At 50.4% G+C, this 24,101-nt stretch overlaps 3 protein-coding genes across 8 annotated transcripts; 2 read left to right on the top strand and 1 right to left on the bottom strand.

Moving 5' to 3' along the window:
* Positions 1–83: 83 nt before the first annotated feature.
* Positions 84–17,876, bottom strand: AIFM1 (apoptosis inducing factor mitochondria associated 1). 6 transcript variants are annotated; one of them, XM_080625037.1, is made up of 17 exons: positions 17,476–17,876; positions 15,806–15,948; positions 12,741–12,834; positions 11,766–11,795; positions 10,571–10,683; positions 10,315–10,445; positions 9,542–9,644; positions 8,746–8,830; positions 8,114–8,190; positions 6,826–6,934; positions 6,057–6,164; positions 4,933–5,021; positions 4,712–4,852; positions 4,031–4,173; positions 2,140–2,264; positions 1,401–1,597; positions 84–252 (listed from the first exon to the last, which is right to left on the bottom strand). In XM_080625037.1, the coding sequence occupies exons 1-17, from the start codon at positions 17,843–17,845 to the stop codon at positions 181–183; spliced, it is 2,130 nt and encodes a 709-aa protein (XP_080481163.1). In that variant the 5' UTR covers positions 17,846–17,876; the 3' UTR covers positions 84–180. The 6 variants fall into 6 exon arrangements, with proteins under 6 accessions (XP_080481163.1, XP_080481164.1, XP_080481165.1 ...); XM_080625038.1 differs by having other exon boundaries at positions 9,542–9,632; XM_080625039.1 differs by lacking the exon at positions 15,806–15,948 and adding an exon at positions 14,816–14,943.
* A 710-nt stretch (positions 17,877–18,586) lies between these two features.
* On the top strand, positions 18,587–21,053 carry MARS2 (methionyl-tRNA synthetase 2, mitochondrial). The gene is made up of 2 exons (XM_080625044.1): positions 18,587–18,639; positions 19,724–21,053. Exon 2 carries the CDS (start codon positions 19,751–19,753, stop codon positions 20,900–20,902), a length of 1,152 nt encoding a protein of 383 aa, XP_080481170.1. The 5' UTR covers positions 18,587–18,639; positions 19,724–19,750; the 3' UTR covers positions 20,903–21,053.
* A 250-nt stretch (positions 21,054–21,303) lies between these two features.
* RAB33A (RAB33A, member RAS oncogene family) lies at positions 21,304–24,011 on the top strand. Its single transcript, XM_080624674.1, has 2 exons — positions 21,304–21,691; positions 23,479–24,011. Exons 1-2 carry the CDS (start codon positions 21,470–21,472, stop codon positions 23,932–23,934), a joined length of 678 nt encoding a protein of 225 aa, XP_080480800.1. The 5' UTR covers positions 21,304–21,469; the 3' UTR covers positions 23,935–24,011.
* The last annotated feature ends 90 nt before the right edge of the window (positions 24,012–24,101 follow it).

Raw genomic sequence — 24,101 nt, 5'->3', positions numbered from 1 at the left:
TACAGGACAAAGTTATTTAACTTAGAACAGTCTGACTTTATTGCTGCAAAGATCAGAACTGTAGCTGACTGGCAATATTCTCATGTACTCAGAGGAAGGAGTCTGAAGGGGAAGGGGTGCACACAGACAGTGGCCCCCGCTGCCCTCCTCACACCTATTGTGGGGTTTCTTTTCCAGAGTTTAGTCTTCGTGGATGTTGAAAAGCTTTGCTACTTCATTGAGATCATCGTGCTCCTCCCCATCTTTGATGATCTGATGGAAGGAAGAACACAGTAAAACCTGCACATACATTAAAGAACCAGTGCTGCAAGGCTGTACCTGTCACCCATCAACACAATGAATTCCTTAGATCTCTGAAGCTCTGCTGATGATAACTTAGGCAGCCCACAACACAACAGTACTTACTACAGCCAAATTTATATGGGAGTCTTAAACACATTATTATCTGCCTACAGGCTGGAGTTGAAACAATCTCACTACCCCTGTAGGATTTCTTTCCGATGCCTGGGTTTCCCTTTACAGATCCGAAGAACAAGTACCTTCAACAAGTGATTCACCTCAGCTCTGAGAGGATGAGCCAGCTTGGCTCTTTGCATGACTTAGAGGAGCCCATGTAAGTGGCTTAAACTTGCAAACCTACCTTTTACATGATGAGATGAAGAGGGCAAGGTACACACTTGGCCCTCTGATTTAGAGGAATGGCTGCTACATGAAGGAAGGAAAGGATCTCTTTCATGGGGATGGAAGTAGTAATAGGTTTAAAGTGCATCCTGAAGGCTTCTGATTAGGTACCAACGGAAACTTCCACCACTAAGAATAGTTCATTTTGGGACAGATCACCTGGAGATGGTATGGAATCTCTCTCAAACTACTGAAATTCTCCAGATGTTAACAAGTGACCTAAGTATAGCTGATCTTACCTTGGAGGATGGAGACAGACTATGGGGGATGGAGACAGTCAAGCACCTACTCAAGGCTGCTCCTAACCTGACTTTTTATGGCAGGGTATCTAGGATGACAGTTTAAGGCTGTTTTAGACACTTGTACATCAGAAAAAGCAGCAGAAATATAGGACATTTCATGCTGATGCTCAGCCCATTGTGATTCTTGCCTGTACTTACTACAGGCCTGAAATTTCAGCCCTGCAAAGGCAAGGCTTGAAACATAAACCTGACTCAAGTTGGCTTTTGTAAGACTTTTGAACAAACATGCAGAAAAGCACAAGGACATCTCCCATAATTCACCTGAGGCAGGGCTACCACTGGATGTTGCACAGCGCCGTTCCGGACACAGCATCTGCATTTATTCATCCTAATTTTCAACTGGTAGATTGATTTGTCCACATGAAAATCCCTGACCTAAGCAAGCCTCCCTGTTCAGCACACTAGTCCTGTACTGACCTTTCGAGCAATAGGCATCCTGTTGAAGATGTTCCACAATACAATTCCAACCACAACTTTATCCCTGAGGTAGAAAATGACACCTTTGCCATAGTCTTCTCCTTGCTTTGGAACTTGAGGTGCTGGTGAAGAGCTTGGAGAAACGTGAACTTCTGAGGCTTCTGCTTCTGTCTCGCTCTCTGATCGAATACCCGTCCCTAACGCAAAGATATGAGATAGTGAACATCCAGTGCGGAAAAAAGCAGCAGCTTTTTTGCTGTCATTGTGAAAGCAGACTAAAGAGTGAGGTTCTGTAACAGCCTGAGGCATCCTCCTCTGAGGTGCATACAGCAAAAGTTAGGTTTCAATAACAGGAGAATGAAGCAATCCTAACCTGAAGCACAACCCTGACAATTCCCAACTTCTTTCATTAAATGGAAAAGACAGTCTATCTCTTTGGGCAGCATATGCAAAATAAAGATGCTTAGATCCACACAATCTCTTTTGTCCAAAACCTGATTATTTTATGGAGATAGAGGAAACTAAGCTTCCCTGAGAAAAAATGTTAGTAACTGAGATGGTGAATGTCTTCTTGGAGACATTTTAATATCAAAACCAGCCTTTAAAGGTTGGTCTAGAAAAGAAACAGACTGATGTCTCTTAGTGCTCCACAGTATGATCAGCCTTACTCTGTGGCCACTACAGAGTGAGACCCAAAACCTTCCACCCCCCGCCAATAGCTCCCAAGCTACAGCCCTACCTGACTGCTCCGTTGCACTTTTCGGTGTGTCTTTCGCTGTTGCTTTAGCAAAGACTCCTACTGTTGGCAAACTACTGTCAACAAGGCCAATGGCTTCATACCCCACATTAGGGCCCAGATCACTCCTAGGAATGAAGGAGGGGAAAAAAAATTAATAAATCATTTGACGCATTAGCGAGACAAACACAAGGCAAATCCATCCAGCCCCAAAGCCTTAGCGACAGCGCTGGGCGGGAGGGTGGGGGTGTGCAGGCTGACTGACTCTGTCTCTTCTGCATACACTAGGGTGGAACAAGCAGTAAAGATATACAGCAAGTCTGAGGCCATCACCTTCAGATTCAACAAACAAGAACCTCAAATACTTAAAGGGTGGCTCCCAGGAGCTGCATAGATCTTGGCCCTTTAGGAAGTCAGACATCTGACCTCAGTAATCAATCGTGGGCATTGGGATGCAGCTCATAAGTACTTGCTAAAACTTCTGTGTTGCTTGCATAGTACCACTGTAACATGGAGCTGGGGCAGAAGCAAGTGTTCTTCCAGGTCCTAGTAAGATCATTTGATCCGACTTCTGGCCATGCTGAGTTACAAGCACTAGATTTTGCAGTACAGACAATTACTGAGTGTGTATTTCAGAGAGAGCATTTAGAGAAGATTAACGAGAACATGTGGCTGTCACTCCTCCTTGAATGGGGCACCTGCTGAATATGCACTGGGGTGCTTGCAGGAGTCAAAGCAGCTCTGGTTTGGGGCCCAGTAAGTACACTTACTGTGTAAGTGTCAAAAGTGTTCCCAACTATGCTGAGGAAATAGATGCATTACACAGAACAACAGGGGTCTCTTCCACGTGCATCATGAACTTCCTGGCCAGAGTCCTCCAGCACAGATTGGGCTTACAGAAAGGAATCCCAGTAATGAGCCAGCTACCTGGCTCCCAGCAGTGAGTCACAGCTCAAAAAGGATCCTGAACATCCTGAACAAATGTACAAGGAGCTCCTGCCACATGCCACGTTTTGAGCCCAGGAGCAGGAAGCATCACTTGGTAAGGGCTGGCAAGCCCCCAGGGTAACCCCTGCCAACAGAACACACTAGTGCAACTCACGATCCCCCATCACCTGCATCTGTGTCATGGGCAAGAGTGTCCTGAAGAAAACCACCCAGCTGAAACAGATGCTTCTGTGGCTGTGGTTAAAAGAGAAGTGGGAAACTCCTCCAGAGTCCCTGCAGGACTCTGGAACCAAGTGTTCAGGTAAATGGTGGCAAGTCATAAATAACTACTTTTGAGGGGATTTCTCCAAGTAAAGTAAAACTTTTCCCCATATTTAAACTCCTGCTAACCTTACATTTCTGATCTTCAGCTTTGGGATTCTTTTTGTGTGCGGTTTTGTGTCTGTTTGTTTTAAAAAGAATGCGTGTTCCAAAACATACAGCAGAACAGCCTATTTTCTCCATACCTCTGGAAAACAATAAACACACAAACGCTCCTGGATGCAGCTGCGCATCGCTACTAAAGCATCAGTTCAGGTAATCAGCAGAGGTGCAAAACAGCCAACATCAACAGACTGTGCTGAGGAACTTGAGATCATTGTAACAGAAAAGCTGCTACTAAGTTCAACCTGCAAATCAGCCTGCTCTGCAGGAGGAGGCTGCTCTTTATGGCTGCTGGGAGAAATGGGGATCTGCAGGAAGGAAAACCATTCTGGAGAGGTCAGGGCAGAGCAGCAAATGTTCAATCCCTTCCCACTCCCTCTGCTTCTGGGAACAATCAGCTGTACAAGCTATTTGCTGAAGTAGCTTCGCTGCATTCAAGAAGCAGAAACCTTTACAAGGTGTATCTTGTCACAACTCCTCAATGTGACCAAATATGAAATACCAAAAGAAGAAATCACATTACCAGAACATGGACTGATGCCAATAGGGCTTTGCAGCTCCTGTCATGTTTTCTCCAGCCAGTCTTCCACTCACAACAGCGTGATCATGGTGCTCTACACGTCTCCTACCTAGTTTGATATCATAGAAGCAGGCAGCATCCCCTGCCTTAAAAAGAATCATTCAATGAGGGCTGAACATTGACATTGAAAGCTTAAACTAATCACAACCAAAAATGGCACTGGGAAGAGAACAAAGTGGAAATATGAACCAAAAGTCTCTAACAAATCCCAACCACCACTGCTGCTGTATCCCACTCCCCAAGCCACACAAGTCCTGGTTTTTCAGCATTTTTCATCAGTCTTTCAAAAAATAAAGACTTTATGAGGTACATTTTTCCAGAAGAACTGAAGTCTTAACTCCCACCCCCTTACACAGTAGAATAACCCATGCTACCTTTAGGTTACCCCAACTCCTCTTACACAGCATAACTTAGAACACTCACACAGTTGTTCCCACAGCACAAAGCATGCTGTGGTGCACAAACAGCCTCTGTGGCTGCTGGCAGGGTCTGTGGTATAAGTGGTCTCAATACTTGTGATTTTTTGCCCCAGTCACCTAACCTGGGTACACCAACCCCCGTAACTCTGTGTGTTCCAACCGCATCAGCAGGACCAGCAGACAAATCTCCTCTGCATGTACTCACCACCCAGATATTGGAGCGTGCCTGCAGCTCCGCATTCACCCTGAACCCCCCGAAGTCAGAGTCCACCTCCAGCCCAGCTGACTTGGCCAGCTCCACATTAGGCTCCAGCCCTACTGCAGCCACAATGTGATCTGTCTCCACCTGTTTGGGGATTCGTAATTAGAATCTCAATTCTCTCAGTGCTCCTGCAAACTTGGCCCTCTCCCTGCTTTCAAATTTACCTTTCGTCCATCTTTCAGTTTAATCACCAGCCGCTTCCCAGAGACAGAGACAGACTTGACCACAGCATTAGGCATGACATTAACACCCTCTGGAAGCAAACACAGGGAATGTGACTGCTCACTCAGGGGGAGACTGGTTTCAGCTGAAGGAGGGTCCTTGGTGCAAACACAGGCAGAACAGGGGCTGGGCTAGGCACCAAGAGAGGCCACCTTATCCCTGTGGCCTGTGCCACTACAGTTTGGAGCAAAGCATGATGAGAAAGAAAGCCAGCTGAAAAGTTTGAAAGAGCTACTTAAATGGCAATCAAAAGTACATATCTCATACGATGACAAGGTAACAGCCAAAAGAACTCCCCAAGACAGCCTTTCAGGCACTAAGGACATTCAATTACCTATTGCTCTGCCACAGGCCAGACCAAGGGGTCTGACAAGGCAGCTTCCACAAACAAAGTAACTCAGACCTGTGGGTTACCGGGGCCTGCAATCCACAGCCCAGCTACATCCCTTCCCCTTGATCTCCACTCCACGTACCAACGCACAGGAATATTTTCTGCATCTCATAGAGCAAATGGGGAAAAGGTATCCCAGATCTCAGTGGCGTTCTGAGCTAACACCAGAGCAGCTGGCCTTAACAAAGCTGTATGCATGGGGCTACACAATCCTGCTCTCAAAGTGATTCTAAGATGACTGCACTAGGCTGTATGAAGTGAAACGATTCGAGGCTAAAGCAACTCAGAAGAGAACAAGGCAGTTATGGTAAGACAACTTTGGTTCCAGATCATAGAAGCTGTTAAAGTAACTCACAAGTTTGTAGTAGGGATCATTCTGTGCAGGAACAGCCAGAGGGAAAACCTCACCAGCATCAGCACACATATGTGCTTGGTGTTCCCAGAGGGACATCTAAGAGGCCAGAGATTCATGGCAGCTCTGCATTACCCAAGCTGCCTGAACTGCAGCTTGTTACGTTCTGCACCTGAGCCACCTCAGAGACCTGGTCTTCCTGAGGCTGCACCAGCAGACAAGCAGAAAGCTGTATCTCAGAGGGAACAGCTAAACAACACCCACTGGCCTAAACACCACAGCTCTGCCACTCTCTGAGGAGGAACCCTGAAGTACAGCTTCACCTCTTCTGACTTTCTCTGTGGTCCAGTTGCTCAGGTATTCTGGCAGGACTTTGCCCATGTTGCCGTTCTCTGGAAACAGCTGAATCACCTCCAGGCCTCTGCTTCGTGCTGAAAGGAATGCAAACAGCTTTACAACCTATGGCTAAAGAACAGCAGTACAGACTTCAGGACTTGACTTGACTTTATGCAAAGAGCTTGACAGAAGTTTCTGAAACGGGGAGTTCTGGCTCCCAGATTTCCCACAGTAGTCACAAAGTGACTGACCACTGTTTCTCATACACCGCAAACTCCACAGTAACAGGCAGAGGACTTCTAAGCCAAATGCATATTGTGCTGGAGAAAACTTCCCTTATCGGAAAACTGCCATAAAGACACTACTCAAAGCTGCACATGCTTGACAGTGAGAATCCAGTTGCTTGCAGCCTCTCTGAAATGCCAGTTTTAAGGTGGCTTTTAGCATTGAGAGAACAAATATAACTTTTTACAGGGTGGAATGACTTTGGAGCATGTGCAGAGCTTATAGGGAGCCCTTTGTGGCCGGAGGCTGCTTGACAGCTAATGGGAGAGAAAACGGAAAACTAGGTCAGGCCATATAGCCAACACCACACATGTGCAACAGGGTTGTTTCAAGCAGACCACGAGTCTGTGGAAAAAATCAGCAGTTGGAGAATGAAGAATGAGTTTATAACATTAGGCTGCTTACATGCAGTGTCTGTCACTTCTGTCAAGGTGCAAGCTGAAGCCACACTGCCCACAGCAGCACACTTACCTCTTCTTCCCAGCGCACAGGCCAGCTCACTGCCAAGAAAGCCACCACCAACGATTGTGATGGACTTGACCTCTCTTGAAATCTTTTCCAGCTTTTTGTAGTCCTCAATCTGAAAGAAGACATTTCAAATATCCTCAAACAGGAATGGCAGCAGAAGATATTTTTCTCCAATTTCTCTTTCTGCAATAAGAGCAACTCACTCCCCAAATTAGAAACGGAGATGTGCTTCTCCTTCATCTTCTTTGTCTACTGCACGTAAAAAAAACCTTTCTGGCTTCCTAATGTTTGTGCTACCTTTTCCCTGTCCAGGTAATCTCAGATTCCTGCATTTTCCCCTAACTTCCAACAGCAATTACAATTAAATTTCTAGATGCAAATGTACTACAGCACAAACAGTACTACAAGGATGCTACAGCTCACATCATACGTCTTTCCCTTCCCACGCTGAGCAGATCAGACCCTAAGGTAAGTCCAGCAAAGAGCAGAAAGCTCCCAGATGGCTTCTTATTCCCAATTCATTCCCTTAACTAGACCAAGGAGAAGGCTGCATACCTGTCCCCAGTACCATGTTTTCAAGAAAAGCAGAGTTTGTCAGCAAAAAGCAACTCTACAACAAAAACCAGGAGACTACTGACTAAATTCCATGTCTTTTATTCACTTTGTCCCAGGGCATGGGATGAAGGTGAAGAAATACCACAAAGCAGGCAGGGATATTGGTTTATCAGCTCATTGGAAAACCATCTAACTCAGTTCAAGAGCTAAGACAGATGCTCAGCTTCACACTCAGCTCAACTGCAAAGCGTGAGAGCAGCCTCTGTCATGTTTCAGGCCAAAGGCCAACCTCTTGCCTCCGTGCTGCAGAATCGTGGCATGCACTTATTCCCGAGGGGTGGCAGGCTGAGCACTGAGCCAGCTTCCCGTGTCTCCCCACAGTCCTGAAGGCACTTGCTGCTCACAGGCCAGACTGCCCTGCAGAGCGTACATTGCTCGTGGTTTCAAAAGGCCTGCAAGGTGCAAAGTCATACAGGAGGGGAACTAAAAACAAAAAACCAAAACCCAGCCACCAGACAAAAAAAGCAACCACATCATTGCAGCTCTCAGGCCTGAGGCAAGCAGAGGAGTGCTCAGGTATAGACTCTACCCATTTACCTGCCTTGGGAAAAGAAATAAATAGCAAACAGACTCCTGGTTACCAGCGCAGGGAAGCAGCGGCCAAGGACCCTGAGCAGGAGCATCCATGGCTCTGTTGTTTCAACCCCACCCCAGGACAGCAGCTGCTGGACATTACCTTTCGGAACAGCGTCAGCCTTTGCTGTACATCTTTTCCTGCTCTTTCAATGGCAGGAAGGTTCCTTGGGGAACCACCTGAGGACAAGGAGAAAGAGACTAATGACACCATGGCCATGTCCTTGGCTATCCAGACAATGCAGAGCTATCTTTAATCATGACAGTGCTTTCCAAACTGCTACAACATGCTCTGTTCCCTGTTGCCATCTCGGTTTTTAACATGAAAGACCTTCTGTGTGAGCAGTAGGTGACTCAGTAGTCACCCACAGAAAAAGATGGGATGCTGTACACCTTGCTCTGCTGACTGGAGACAGCCAGTGCCACTTGAATCACACAAGACCATAGGCAGGACTTGAAGCTGGCCTGTACAGGGGTTCCTTTACGGAGCCACTATGGAAGTCACCTTTTCCTCCTTCCCTGCTGCTTTCCACAGGGCAAAGCTTTGAACATCCCGGAGAAACTGGCTTTTGTGAGGCAGGTGAAAAGCATGGCTGTCTGTAAGACTGTCCTTCACATGACTGCTCTGCCAAATGTTTGACATACTGCAGAAATTTCCTTGTCAGATAAATGCCACTGAACTAAAAAGCCTGGCACAAGGCAAAGAACAAAAAGTGAAAAACCCCAACAACTTACCAGTAGCAATTAGACATTTGTCATAGGATATCTGGGTACCATCACTGAGTTTCACTGTGTTGCCTCTAACATCCATATGTACAACCTGCAAAATTAAACACCCGTGTACTGTAGGGAGTTAAACTGCACAGACTATTGATTAGAAAAGCAAACTTGGAAGTTACATTCTCACACCTTTAGGTTTAGGGCAGGGGGGAGGAGGGAAGGGAGAAGACCAGAAGTAGGAATTCTTTGACAGCCATCATAGATCAAGCTGATCTTCCCAGGCTCTAAGAAATGGACTTGGACACCTGAGGTAACAGTAACAGGACTCACTGAAGCCTTATTTTAGCAAGATATAAAAACCTGAGGGCACAAATATATTAGAAGCCTCACCATAAACTCTTCCACCTTCCTACTGCTTTTGTACAATGTCCTTGCCCACATTATAACCCAGTGCTCTGATCACTCTGCTCTCCTTACCTCACCCCTGACTGATATACAGCCTAGCTCACATTTTGTTACACCCTGCTCTAGACTCTACATGTTGTCCCATGCTCAAACCTTAGACTTATCCTTCCCTCTTCCTCATCTTCCCTCAGCCCATTATTCCTCCTCACAGCTTATCCTGCTTTCAAACCATGTCCTTAAGATTAACACAGTCCCTGCTTCATCACGTACACTTCCCCCAAACTTGTACGCTTTCTCCTCCTCAGCCAACCCTCCACACCACCACCTACACTTGTTTAGCTTCAAGCAGAGGTTCTGCTTGGGAAGAGCTGCATGATGCTGGAACAGCAGCTCGTGCTGTACCCACCTTCTTGCCACAGAGAACTGCTACTCCACCATTTTCTACATAAGGCAGGTCACGGACGGGCACATAGAATGATGGCGGCTGGAAATAGATACTGAAACAAGCTCTGTTATCAAATGGGTTCCACTTTGTGATACCAGCAATTACCAATAATACCAACACACCTCTGAGCATCTGTAACAAGCACCAGAATTCTTTTTTATCTACTTTTAAGAATTAGGGTCTTCACATTGTTGAAGTTCAAGGGTTTCATCAGGAAGGCTTTATCACAAAAATCAAATGCAATCCAGGGTCCCTGGAGCTCTGCTCTGAACTGTGAGCCTATACCCTCACTTTATTAACTTATTTCACAGGATTTCTGCCATGGGTGGTGTGTGTCTCAGGGAATCTCAGCAAGATTCAAGAAGTGCTAAGTTCTGAGCTAACTCTCATGTGCAGCAGCACTGGCTGCACCTTTCAGTCTGCTCCCGACTTGTCTGTAATACCTCAGCATCACTGGGAAGCCACATGGCATCTCAAGGGCTCTCCAAGGTAGTCAGCCAGCTACTCCAGTGCAAAATAACACACACGCTCTACACACAGGATGCAGTGCCCTGTCTCCTCTTTGATCAGCCTAGTGACAATGTAGAGAGCAGACAAACACAGAAATCTATCCAGTGATTTGTCCACACAGCATTCTGGGGCCTGTCATGGCTCTCTCACAAAACCAGCTTGATCATTGTCAGCTTTTCCTTAAGCACTTTCCCTCGTCCTTGCTACCCATCAGTGACACATACCTCCTCTCCTTGCCATTCCACTGTCTGAATCGTAGAGTCTCTGTCACATTTGGATCATCTGAAAACCACAGTTCTTTGGAGAGAGGAGGGCGCATATAGGGCAGGGCAGGATCTTCAGACACAATCAGCACCTTTAATTGGCCATTAAACACAGCAGTTGTACAGATGCCAGGCAAATAGCAAAACACACGACAGAAGCTCTGAAGCAAGCACAGTATTCAGTCATCCACACAAGTCTGCTCTGGGCATCTCTTACCCGGGCACCAGGGTCACGAGCCCGAATGGATCTGGCAGCAGCAAAAGCAGCAGTTCCTCCACCAATCAGCAGGAAAGGAACGTGAGATGGGACCTCAGGCTGAGCCCCAGGAGCTGCAGGTGACAAATTGGACACCTTACTGCAAGTTCAGCAGGGAAAACGGCCCAGCCCAGCCCTAAAGAACAGTATGCCACCAGATGCCTCTCCCATACAGCCTTCCTTTGGCAAATTGTCCCCCAATACCTCCCACTCCAAATACTTCCCAAGAACCATGCTGCTGCTTCAAAGCTGGCTCCCTGCACAAATCAAAATGTCAGCTTTCAACAAACTACCTTTTCTAAGCCAGATCTGCACAGCTCAGCGGCAGTCACGGAGTTTTGGAACAGGCTTGTAGCACAGCTTTCATCGTATGGCTTTAGCTCCTCTCTTACAGATCTACGTTTCTCTGGTTTAGGATGTTGAGAACAAGAATGATCTATGTAACAGCTTGAAACACCACTATTTGGAGAGCCTGTTAACAGGTTTGAAGCCTCACTGCGAACCTGTACTACTTGTTCAGCAGATTCTCGGAGAGCTTCCTGTTATGAATGGATCAGTTTAAGAATGCTGCTTACGTGTGCAGAGCTAGGAGAAGTGGTAGCAAAGTCAAAGACCCACAAAGTCTTCATGAATTTCCAGCATTCAATACACAATTTCAGAAGCTTCATGTAAGATCAGGACATTCTCTGTACAGTAGATCCAGGACAGCAAAAACATGCTTGGCCTCTATTCTGGCCAAACAACGTGCTAGACAGCCAACAGTACATGGTGCCTTGTTGAGCTAGCAAGAGGGACAAAGCTCAAAAATGAGTCAAAATACCAGGAGAGGAGACATGGCCTGGGTGTAATTCAAACCAGAAAACAATTTTTGAAGTTCTTTGGAAAACAGGAGCTGAAAAGTCTCTGATTGAGCTGCATGTCTTCCTTAACCACAAACCAACTGTGAGCAAGAACAAAACTCTGCACTGGCCATTCAGGGAACAGTTTGTAAGAAAGGAAAGTTCCCTAAAACACCATGTGAATTCTGAAAGGAGACCAGGTTTTAAGTTCCTACCGAGATGCATTTCCTTCCACACGCAGGTCCTGTCTCTAAGCAACACTCAGTTAAACCGTAAGCAGGAATAAAAGTTAGTTAAATATTACCATCAAGACTCACCTGCTCTGCCCTGAGCAGCAGCATCTGTATCTGAAAGACAAGACAGCAGCTGAATTCAGCAAAGCACAGGGACACTGCAGGGAAGAAGCTGCAGGTCAGGGCTGACCCAAGGAGGCCAGAGGATTCACCAGCTCTCCACTACAAAGGGACAGAGCCTCCACAAACATAGACCTACCAAGACCTCTGCTTCAGCATTTAGGCTCTCTGTGTCTGCCTCCCAGCCTCAATCCTAATAAACATGTTCCACTCTTCAAACCAAAGCAATCAGTTTTCTGTCCTGTCTGCAGGATATTCTTTGTGTGGGTTTCCTAGTAAAGTGATATACCACGCTCTCTGCTCTATGGCCTAAAGCCACTGTTATTACTAAATATACAATCCTCTGGCTCAATGGTTCAGACAGATCTCATAAATTAAGAGAGAACCTCCATGAGCAACCTGTGCTCCACATAGAACCTGCAAAGCATCAAGAGCCTCACTAACTGCCCCAATTCCTCCCTCTACATGCGGCCCAAGCAGGCTGCTTCTCACATGCCCAGCCCACTTTACATGTAACAGGAATGTAACACAGCACAGAAGACTTTGTGCTAGCAGACCACATTATCCCTGTGGAATCACAATGTCTTTGCCAGGCTGTGTAAGTGTAGAAGCCAAAAGCAAGGATAACTCTTTCCTCCTTTTATCACAGAAGGCACAAACAGCAGGAAGCAGCCCTGAGAGACAACCTACTTTAACCTCATGATTAACTGTACAGCAAAGCCTTTTTCTGGGCCATGGAAAGCTAGCACCATCTTCTATGCTGGGAAAACATGGGAATCACAAACAGCAGTGTACACTGAGAATGACAATGCTGTGAAGGCATGCAGCTTACATTAATCTGTGTTTTCAGAAGGGATCTGTTCCATTTGTTTTAGAGGTCTCAAGTTAGCAGCTTATGACAAACGGACCCAAACCCAGAACCATCAGGCTCATACCCACCAGGAGGAGACGATTCCTTTTCCCGAGACCGAGTAGTTATCGTTGTCACCCGGCTGGTGAATCGCTCTTTGTTTTCTTGCAAAGTTTTATATACCTGGAGACAGACAAGGAGATATTTACCTTATGCACCTTACAGCAACAAAGCACCATGCTGCTTCTGCCCCGCCCCCCCCGGCCCCCAACAGGCTTTTGTCCATCCTGCCTGGTCAGAAAAGGCATCCACTTTCTATTAAAGCATACGGACCAAAATATACCTCACTGAAAGGAGTGCCCATAAAGGTATGTGTGTACAGCTGCAAGAGGAATGTGCTCAGCAGATAATTTGTTCTACATATGGTGTGATGAATCTCAATTGTATGGTTGTTTTCCATAAGCACTCGACCTTGCTGCAGACCTGTTTCAAAAGGGACCAGATACCACAATGGCAGTGCAGTCAAACCAACTCCAAGGCTATTTGCAAGCCAGGCCATGGCACAACAGGAAGACAAATTCAAGGCAAAAAGCAGCCCCCAGCTTCAAAAGCCTGGAGCAGATGGGCAAAACAAGCAAACAACCTCACTGGCTTTCTTTAGGCCAGATGTTACAGCAGTAACATCACCGGAGTTGGCAGTGCCCTTCAGACACAGAGCGTGGCTGCTCTAGGCAACAGCCTCTGGCTGGAAATGCTTCCCAGGTCTGCTGACCTGCTGCCTGTGTGTCTGCTGAACCAGGACACAGTGTGAGCATCACCTGCATGCCTGGGGACACAGTTTAGTGGCACAGTCAAGGAAGGAATGTCCTTTTTTTGCTGACTTCCAAAAAACACTGCTAATCTAGAAGAGCAAAGGACAATGAGACTGCTGGAAGCAGGTCAAAGCATATTTGCCCCCAGAGTTAACAATTTAGAAGGAAGCAAACAATTTTAAGGCAAATATTGCTAATAATGCATAAGTGCAGGATGTTAATTTTCATTTTACAGCGTTCATAAAAGAGAAAAATACCTTATCAAGACAGTCTGAAACACAACCACCTATCCACTTACTGTATTCTGAACTGTGACAGAACATCAAAACTGGAACATTTCCAGCAGCAATAAAAGCCTCCTAAATGTGAAGGCACGACTGGTAATGCTGCAGCTTATGCCATTGACTTAGTGCTTGCTAAGCCAGGGTCCTGACATCCAAACTGCATTTGAGCAAAAGTTAATTCTTTCGGGGAACTGAAATCTTTGACTCCCTAGACATTTTGCATCTTACCGATCTCCACAATTAAGTGTTCTATACCACGCCAAAGAGTCTCAAACAGGGTGAGGAATCTAATGCCAGGCACAAAAAAGATCACAGGCAGACAAAAGCATATCCAGGGAATGGAAACATGGTCAAAAACATCAGAAAACAGGAAGTCGGTGTTGGCAGAATCAAGATATTTTAAAGCCTTTTTCTTAAGCAGATAAAATTCAATGTTAACAAAACTACCTCTGCCTCTGCAAGCAGAACCATGAAGTTCTAAGCAAGGTGAAGGGCAGCACACAACAAATGAAGTCTGATCCCTTTGAAAAACCTGACTATTGTACCTATGCAAAATGTCACATCAGGTCTTCAGGATACCCATTTCCAAAGAGACAATGCCAAGCTCCTTCTAGCCAGAAACACAGCTGTGTGCTATAACAGAGCAATAGTTCCATGCTCTGCTCTGAAGACATCACCCAGTTGGATAAGTTTTGCTTCCTTTCCTCCAGCATGCTCATATTTAAGTGATTGTTTCCTTTTTTGTAGGCCAACGTTACTGGTATCAGTATAGATGTGTTAATTTGTGCCTTTCTGATGGTTACAAATCAAAGGCAGCAGGTTTGGGGTTCAGATTTATTCGATAGGGAAAAGTTAATTCTAAGGCAATTTCTCCTACTAAGAACTACAATTTTGACTATCAAGTTTGCAAACTTAAGTTACTTGACAATGTCCCTTGAAATTAAGTATCTGAGGCCACGGAGCACACAGTAAAAGGCTAAGTTGGAATGACACACAGAAAGGTGCCCTCCCTCCCTCCCTCCCTCCACCCTCTCATCCCATTAAACCACATTTATTTCAGTGTCTTACATAAGCTCCTGTCCCAGTGACTGTTCCTCCTACAATTAAGTATAACAAAAGGTTGCTGCCAGCTTTGCCAGGAACACCTGAAGACATCAGTGATCTAGAAGGGCATCTTAGATGATGACATTGCAAAACTGTAGGCAAAGACAGGCAACAAGAGAGAAGAGAGGGAAAGAGCTGAGTATTAAGGACTCTTGATTAAACAGAACTTGGGAAGAGCAGAATGTGGTTTGTAATTTCAGTTACCTCGTTTGTCAAACAGGGCAGCAAGGCACAGCAAGGAAGACTGAAAAGGAACAGGAAAAGACCTTTCCTGCATGCAGTGCAGTGCTGTGAATTGTTTTATTTCCCAGAAGCCTTTTGCATGTGAAGATTTTCATTAGAAGAAATGAGGACTCGGGACTTTTACCAAATATGATCCTCTATGAGAAGGAATTTTGAAACAAAGATTTGAATGACATGAACTTTTGGACCATCCACCCCTTGGTAAGGCTGCTAGGCTTCAGCTGCCTGGGAATGTGATTTACTCTCCAAGTAAAGTTTTACCCTTCTGAATCTTTTAATCAGGACACAAGTGTGTGGCCACCAATCTGCGGTTGATTTGGTGCACTTTCACAAACTAAACACTGATGTTCTGAATTGAAATTTCGCAAAGAATGGTTTACTTTGATATTAAAAACATCTACCATCCAACTCTCCCTGAACTACATGCTATGAGCACATACAACAGGGAGAGCTTTGGTTTGTCATAGTATGTAAAAAAAAAAAAAAGTGCCTTCATAGCAAAGAAACCTAAAAGGTAACTGAAATTACAGTTAAAAACCAATTCTCATCAGAAGTTAATCTCCAGCCAGCTTAGTTGGCTCTCCTTGATGTTTTCTGAAGGAAGATATAGCTGCAGAGATAAAAAGCTAAGTGAAGGTATCTGAAATAAAGCAAATGCTTGACAGGAGAGATGTATGGCAGCTTCTTTCCATGAACTACCTTTCTACTTACATAGGCACCCGCTCCTAATGTTGACAAGCCCACAATAAGGGCAAAACCCGAACTAGTGGCGCTGCCCTCAGGTGCGCTGGAGCCAGCCCCACGTGTGCTCCGCTGCCGCTCCACCGGAGCGCTCCAGCGCTGCAGCAACTTGCCTGAGGAAAACAGTTCATTAGAGAAAACCACAAACAGACCATCAATACAAGAGCATGGGTTGAAACTGAGAGACCAAGTCATTTCTGAAGCCAAAGCAAACAAGCTGCTGCTTTAAAAAGTCCAGCACCACATCTGCGTGACTGCACTCAGTTATTCCCTGCCACAACAAATGGCTCCAGGCAGCCGTGGATGCCAAAACCACCTGCAAGATCAAAGAGTCACTGAGCAAATTAATAGCAGGAACATCTACTAGGAAGCTAGAAGGAGTATATCCAGCTGAAGGAGCCTTCAGGCTACGCATTAGTGGGAGAAGACATCAGAGATACGCAGGTACTGCACATTTGCTGCTCTCACACGCTCCTCCAGGCCCCAGATTCAAGATGCACTTAGAGTCATACAGAACCATAGAACAGTTCGGGTTGGAAAGGGCCTTAAGACCATCCAGTTCCAACCACCTGACATAGGCAGGGGCACCTCATACTAGATCATGCCACCCAAGCCCTGTCCAACCTGGCCTTGAACACTGCCAGGGATGGGGCAGCCACAGCTTCTCTGGGCACCCTGTGCCAGCGCCTCAACACCCTCACAGGGAAGAGCTCCTGCCTTGTATCTCACCTGAACTTCCCGTTTAAGTTTGCTCCACCACATGCGAGCAGAGACGAACATAACCTCACCAGAACAAGCCGTAGCCACAGTTATCCCAGCAAAAAAATCCCTTTGCCAGCACAGCTCATTCCCCTGAGATGAACCTCCAGCAGAGAGGGGCTTCTGCTGAGAAAAGGGCCTTCCAAACAAAAAGAAGGAGCAAGGCTTGAGCGTCCAGGTGAAGGCAGCCACCAGCACTCACGACACAGCATGTGCCTGCACAGCTCTGACTTTGGATTTCACTGTAACTCAAGTCACAGATTCGCCTGTCCCAATGAAATCTTTAAGACGAGCCATCACGGGGGTTGCTGGGAGCACCGTGCTGCAGAGCAGCTGAAGCTGGCCTAAGTGGCCGGGCTCTTCTGCAGAACGTGCTGCTGCCTCATGCAGAAAACAACTTTCTCCTGCTCCTGCTCTGCCGCCAGCTCCTCGCCCAAACGCACAGTAACCCTGTAACCCCGCAGCGAAACCACAGGCGCTCGAACAGCTCCACCGGGCTCAGGGTTCCCCTTCCCGCTCCTGGTGCACCGCAACGCACCAGCCGCTGCCGCAACCGAAGCGGAGCGAGGCCCCGCCGCTAACGGCGCTGCTGAGAAACCCGCTCCACATCAGCGGTGCCGGGTGTCCTCTGCCCGGGTAACAAGCGCCGAGTCCCCTGGGCAAGCTGCGGCCCTGGAAACAGCGGTTCTACCGCGTGCGGTCCCCGGGCAGAGCGGGAGGGAGCTCTGTGCCGAATGGGCCGCGCCGCCGCGGGAAGGGGAGCCCCGAGCCGCGTGGAGGCGGAAGCCAGCGGCAGGGCCTCCCGCCTGCGCCGCTCACAGAACCCCGCCGAAGGCCGCGCCCCGGGCAGGGTCCCCCAAGCCCGCCCGGTCCCGGCTCACCTGCGGCGGCGCGGCCCCGTGGCGCAGGACTGAGGGACCGCAGGGCTCGCGCCAGCCCGCCCGCGCCGCAGCGGAACATATCTCCAGTGGCCTCGCACCGCCCCACCGCGCGCGTGCGCCACCGCCCACTCGCTATTGGCGGCAGCCGCCGCGCCTCCGCCGGCCCTTCCGCGTGGTCCCTCTGCGCCGCCGTCTCGCTGGTAGCGCCGCCATGCTGCGCTCGGGCTGCTGCTGCCTCCCGCGGCCGCCCCGCCGCGCCGCCTGCACCGGGCCCAGTCGCCGCCTCCTGCTCTCCACACCCATCTTCTACGCTAACGGGCCGCCGCACATCGGGCACCTCTACTCCGCATTGCTCGCCGACGCACTGCATCGACACCGCGGCCTCCGCGGCGCCGGCCCGGGCCGCTTCTCCACGGGTGAGTGTGCGCCCGCCGGGCGCCGCGGCTGCCCCGCGCCCTCTGCCCATGCCCGGCGCTGACCCGCCTCCCACGGGGCTGTTCCCGTTCCCCGTGTCCCGAGGCCCATTGATTCCGCTCCCGCTCTGCAGCACCCTGCTCTCTGCCGTTGCAGGGACCGACGAGCACGGACTGAAAATCCAGCAGGCTGCGGCCGCCGCAGGAACGTCACCCCCGGAGCTCTGCGAGCGCGTCTCGGGCCTTTTCCGCCAGGCCTTGGCCCAGGCCGGCGTCTCCTTCACTGACTTCACCCGCACCAGCCAGCCCCGGCACCAGCGAGCTGTGCAGCGCTTCTGGGAAGCCCTCCGGGACGGCGGCGCCCTCTACAAAGGGTCCTACGAGGGTTGGTACTGCACCCCCGAGGAGTGCTTCCTGCCCGAGAGCCAGCTGGCCGAGAGCAGGGACGCGGAGGGGCGCCCCTGCAAGGTGTCGCTGGAGAGTGGCCACCAGGTACCGGCGCTGTCCCGCTCCCACGGACACAGCGCTCGGTGCTTTGCTGTGGCCAAATCTGGGGGTGTTTAATGCTTCCTGCGGCCTTTTGTGCTTCACGTCAGCCGAGGCTTGCCCGTATCTCACGGAATGTCTCCTTTGTGTCTGTAGTGGTGTGTGGTGAGCAGGAGAGCACTGCCAAAGCCCCACATTTCAGCCATGGGAAGGATTCAGCTGGGGCTGGCTCTGCGGTCTGCTGGCCTGGAAACGGGGCTTGAAGGTGGTGATGGGAGAAGTTTGCTGTGCGGAAGGGTGAAGGTGTTTGTAACCGAGGTCTTCATTGGGTGGGGGGAGTTTCACACCTGTTTTGTGAGGCGATTCCATTTGGCTTCTGGACACCTTCTATCAGTGTTGTTATGTGGGTTTCAGCCCTCTATAAACCATTGTAACACTACAGGCGTGTGCTCTGGCCTGATGATTGCACAGTGATGCAGCCAGGAGTGCGGTGCCTGACCTAGAGTCTCTGCCACTGCATTTTCTGGGGTGTCAGGACTTACGTGGTTTAATCCAGCAGTTGCGGATAATTGCGTTTCAGAGGTAGGCAGAGGTTATTCTCCTGTGATATTTGTACGAGGCTGGGGCACAGGAGTATTGGTTCACACAGAAAGGGGTGTGTAGCACCTAATGTAGTTAGGAAAGGGATAAGTTTTCAGCCCAAGAAATCATTCTTTAGATCTAAAGTAGAGTCAGCAGGCTTCCGAGGCAAACTGAGGACAATTACCTGCCTTAGCTGCCTGGCAAACTGTCCAAGAGAAACAGTGTGGATGGGGGAGAGAAGGTCTTGCAAGGTGGTGTGAGAGGAGTGCTGTCAGTGCTGTAACACGGTGACAGGCTAAGGAAGGTGGCAGCTGAGATGCACAAATGCTTAAACTGGAGGAAAGGAGGAAAGTAGCACCCAGGAGAAAGGCAAAGCATGTGCCAGGGGTGTTCCTGAGCAGTAATTAACAATGTTGTATTGCCTTCTCATGATTTTTATTGCATAACTATGCTTGTAATTCTTGCCTGATGAAGGCAGAATACCTTCCTGGCAGGCAGGAAGGTATTCAGGTATTCCTTCCCTGGGGGCACGAGCACCTTCAAAAGTTGCTGTTGAGCCATCCCAAGTGCCTGAGGCCTCAGTGGGTGTCTGTGGAGAGCAGGTTCCTGCTGGTCATAGAAAGCTGCCGGGGGTTCACGTGTATTGGGGAGCACACCCGAAGGCAGAGGGAACGTGGGACAGCCGCTTGCTGAGAACGCTGCCTGCAAATTGGGAAGCTGTTTGCAGCACATTTCCACTGTCATTCTTTCTGCTCCTGCCTTCCCAGGTGCACTGGACCAAAGAGGAGAATTACATGTTCAGGCTGTCAGCGTTCCGGGATCCTCTGTGGAAGTGGCTCCGGGAAAACCCACACGCCATCTGCCCTGACCCTTTCTACCAGCGTGCACTGCGCTGGCTGGAAGAGGACTTGCCAGACCTGTCGGTCTCTCGGGAGAGCAGCCGGCTGCAGTGGGGAATCCCTGTCCCTGGTGACCCAACACAAACTATTTACGTGTGGGTAGATGCCCTGGTGAACTACCTGAGCGTGGTGGGCTACCCCGCAGCACACAGGGAGTGGTGGCCAGCTGCGCACCACGTTGTGGGCAAGGACATTCTCAAGTTCCACGCTGTTTACTGGCCAGCTCTGCTGATGGCAGTGGGGCTGCAGCCCCCTGAGCAGATCCTTGTGCACTCCCACTGGACTGTCCATGGGCAGAAGATGTCCAAAAGCCTGGGCAATGTGGTTGACCCCTTCTCCTGTATGGAACAGTACACTGTGGATGGGTTTCGGTACTTCCTGCTAAGGCAGGGTGTGCCTGAGCGGGACTGTGACTACTACCATGAGAAGGTACTTAAGGTGGTGAATTCAGAACTGGCAGATGCACTTGGGGGGCTTCTGAATCGGTCCACAGCCCTCAGCATTAACCCCAGCAACACCTACCCTTGTTTCTCGGAGTCTTGTTTTCCAAAGGTCTCAGATTCCAGGGCAACAACAGGCACGGGCAGAGCTTCTGCTGAAGACTACGAGCTCCTGGCATCCGTGGCTTCTCTGCCTGTGCAGGTGGCTGGTTACTTTGATGGTTTCCAGATCTACAAGGCTTTAGAATGTATCACCCTGTGTGTAAGGCAGACTAACAGTTTCTTCCAGAGGCACAGGCCATGGAAACTTGACCGGAAAGACCCTGCGGAGCAGCTCTGGCTTGACACCATCATCCACGTCACTCTGGAATGCCTGCGCATCTTTGGGACCCTGCTGCAGCCTGTGATCCCACACACTGCGGACAAGCTGCTGTCCAGACTGGCTGTCGAGCCACAAGAGAGAGCTCTCTCCAGTTTGACGTTTCTACCTCGCTACAGTGGGAAGCCATGTCCCTTTGAGGGGAGGCAGCTTGGACCTGATACCGGCATCTTATTTCACAGACTAGAGAAGTCAAGGGAGCATCAGAGAGAAACCAAGAAGCCGTAGTCCCTGGCACAGAGCTCCTACAAATAAAAGCCTCCGGGAATTCCGGAGAATGTTGTCTGTCTTAAAATCACATTCCTCCCATCTCTTGCAGGGGTATGAAGTGGATGAGGGGAAACCAGGACGGTGCAGGGCTGTGCTGCGCTGCCCTAGCGAGCGGCTCAGGCCTCTGCCCGCCACGGGAGGGCGAGTGGTAGGTAGTGTAAGCAGCTCAGGGGTAGCGGAGGACCGCCCGGGAGCGAACACCGACCCGACCCCGGGCCTGGCGGGGTTGTGGTGTGCCAGATATGGCATGGGGGGTGGGGTCCTGCCGTATACGGTGCAAGGGGGCAGGACAGCGGTATGCCGTACATGGTGTGGGGCGGGGCCGTGCTGTGGTGTATCCGGTGCGTGGGGCGGGGCCTTGCCGGTGCCGTAGCTGGTGCGTGGGGTCGCGCCGTGCCGTGCCGTAGCCGTTGCGTGGGGCGGGGCAGCGCAGCGCTGTGCTGTGCCGGTGCGTGGGGCCGAGCTGTGCCGCAGCCGGTGCGTGAGGCGGCGCGGCCCCATGAGACGGTGAAGCGGGGGCACGGGATGGCGGCGGGGGTCGGCGGGCGGCCGCCGGGCCCCAACTCCTCGCTGGAGCCGTACGTGCAGACCCGCATCTTCAAGATCATTGTGATCGGAGACTCGAACGTGGGCAAGACGTGCCTGACCTTCCGGTTCTGCGGGGGCACCTTCCCCGGGCAGACCGAGGCCACCATCGGTGTGGACTTCCGCGAGAAGACAGTGGAGATCGAGGGGGAGCGCATCAAGGTGGGCACGGCAGCGCCAGCCGGTCCCTACCCCATCCCCTGCCCCATCACTTGCCCCATCCCCTGTCCTGGTCCCTGCCCCAGGTTCTGAACTCCTCCCGGGGGCTTTTCCAGCCCCAGCCCAGGTCGAGGGAGTGGAGCAGGGATGGTTTCTCCTCTCCGTGCTGCAGAGATGCTTTCTGAGCCCATTTTTGTTGCCTTGTCACTGCCTGTGGGGTTTGCTTGAGCTGGCAGCCCAAGATGATGGCTCAGGGTGCACCGCGGCCGTCTTGCCCTCCGACCCCAGAGTGCCCTGAGAGCTCTTGTGCCACGGGAGAGGTGGAGCCGAGGATGAGCTGTGCAGAAACCAGCGTGGTTTCAGGAGCAGATGGCTGTGGGCTGCCAGGCCAGGAGCATGCAGGAGCTGGGTGCAGCGGGCTCCGCAGCTGCGGTATTAATGCTGAAGGCGGCTCTTGGCAAGCACAGGGAGGGTGTCATCTCAGCAGCATTAGAATAGGCTGAATTCATAGAATCCCAGCCTGGTTTGATTGGCAGGGACCTTAAAGCTCATCCAGCTCCAGCCACAGGCAGGGACACCTTCCACTAGAGCAGCTTGCTCCAAGCCCCATCCAACCTGGAAGTGCATCCTTCACCTGCTGGTGATACTTTGTGTAGTTCAGCCACTCACTGCCTTCATTGCTAGGGCATGCTGCTGGCTCACATCCAACCTGGTGTCCATCAGGACCCCCAAGTCCTGTCCTGCAAATCCACTTCCAAGCTGGGTGCTCCCCAGCATGTCCTGGTGCCCGGTGTTGTTCTTCCCCAGGACAGGACTTGGCACTTCTCTGTTGAACTTCATGAGGGTGCTGTTAGTGCATTTCTCCAGGCTGTTGAGGTCCCTCGAGACAGCAGCATGACCATCTCTCAGCCACGCAGAGCTCCATACCCTCCTGCTGGTCTCACACAACAGGTGGTCCCCCATCCTCGTCTTTGTCCAACTCCTCTGTACAGACCTCTGTGTAATTGTTGGGGTTCTCTTTAATGGCATAGGATTAGGTGGAAGAATGTCCTGATCTGGCACAAGAATGTTTGTGAGGTGAGAAGTACTTTGTGCAATTTTTCTGTGGTGGGAATGGTGGCCAAGTGTATCGGGAAAAGGATGAGAAGCAGGGTGCAGTGCTTCCTCAATCACAGAATCCCAGACTGGTTTGGGCTGGGAGGGACTTAAAGCTCATCCAGTTCCAACCCCCTGGCAACGGGCAGGGACACCTCCCACTAGAGCAGCTTGCTCCAAGCCCCTGAGTCCAACCTGGCCTTGAACACTGCCAGGGATGGGGCAGCCACAGCTTCTCTGGGCACCCTGTGCCAGCACCTCAGCACCCTCACAGGGAAGAGCTTCTGCCTCAGAGCTCATCTCAGTCTCTCCTCTGGCAGGTTAAAGCCATTCCCCTTGGCCTGTCCCTACAGGCCTTTGTAAATGCAAGTGCTGAGGGATCTCTCTCTTACTAGATGAGCTGTGGTTGCTTGGTGGAATTACGTAAGCATGTTCCCTGTTACATGCAGCCTTGGGCACTGTCAGTGTAGGACAAAAGCTTGTGTAACTCATCCACTGATCCTGGTTCATGTAGTAAGACACTGCCTCTCCCTGCAAGGCTCATTGCCTGCGCTTCCTCAGGCTGAGGTGCTGTGGTTGGAAGGGCAGGTGGGAAGAAATCCCACATCTTCCTGCAGGGAGCTTGGCGAGCAGCCTGCCTCAGGGTGACACGCAGCGCTCCCGCAGCCTTCCTTCTCCTCTGCTTTGCTTCCCAGGTGCAAGTGTGGGACACAGCTGGCCAGGAGAGGTTTCGGAAGAGCATGGTGGAGCACTACTACCGCAACGTCCATGCTGTCGTCTTTGTTTATGATGTCACGAAGATGTCATCCTTCACCAACCTCAAGATGTGGATTGAGGAGTGCAATGGGCATGCGGTGTCCCCCACTGTCCCTAGGGTGCTCGTTGGCAACAAGTGTGACTTGAAAGACCTGATCCAAGTGCCATCCAGCATGGCCCTCAAGTTTGCCGACGCTCACAATATGCTTTTGTTTGAGACCTCGGCCAAGGACCCTAAGGAGAGCCAAAACGTGGATGCGATCTTCATGTGCCTGGCCTGCCGGCTGAAGGCGCAGCGCTCGCCGCCCTGCCGGGACCTGGAGGGCTGGTCGGGCCAGGCCCGCAGGCTGGAGCCAGTGCACACCACCAGCAGTAAAACCTCCTGCCCGTGCTGAGCGGGACCGGCGGCACGGCCCCCGTCCCGGCCCCGTTCATCCCAATAAAGTCTCTGCGGCTCCAGACAGCTCTGGGTTTTGCTTTGCGCGGCTCGGCTCGGCTGCGCTCGGCTCGGCTGCGCTCGGCTCGGCTGCGCTCGGCTCGGCTGCGCTCGGCTCGGCTGCGC

This window comes from Psittacula echo (assembly GCF_963264785.1).
Source record: "Psittacula echo genome assembly, chromosome: 8".
NCBI classification, from domain to species: Eukaryota; Metazoa; Chordata; class Aves; order Psittaciformes; family Psittacidae; genus Psittacula; species Psittacula echo.
The sequence above is the reverse complement of the archived record's forward strand: the minus strand, read 5'-3'. Positions and strand labels throughout refer to the sequence as shown.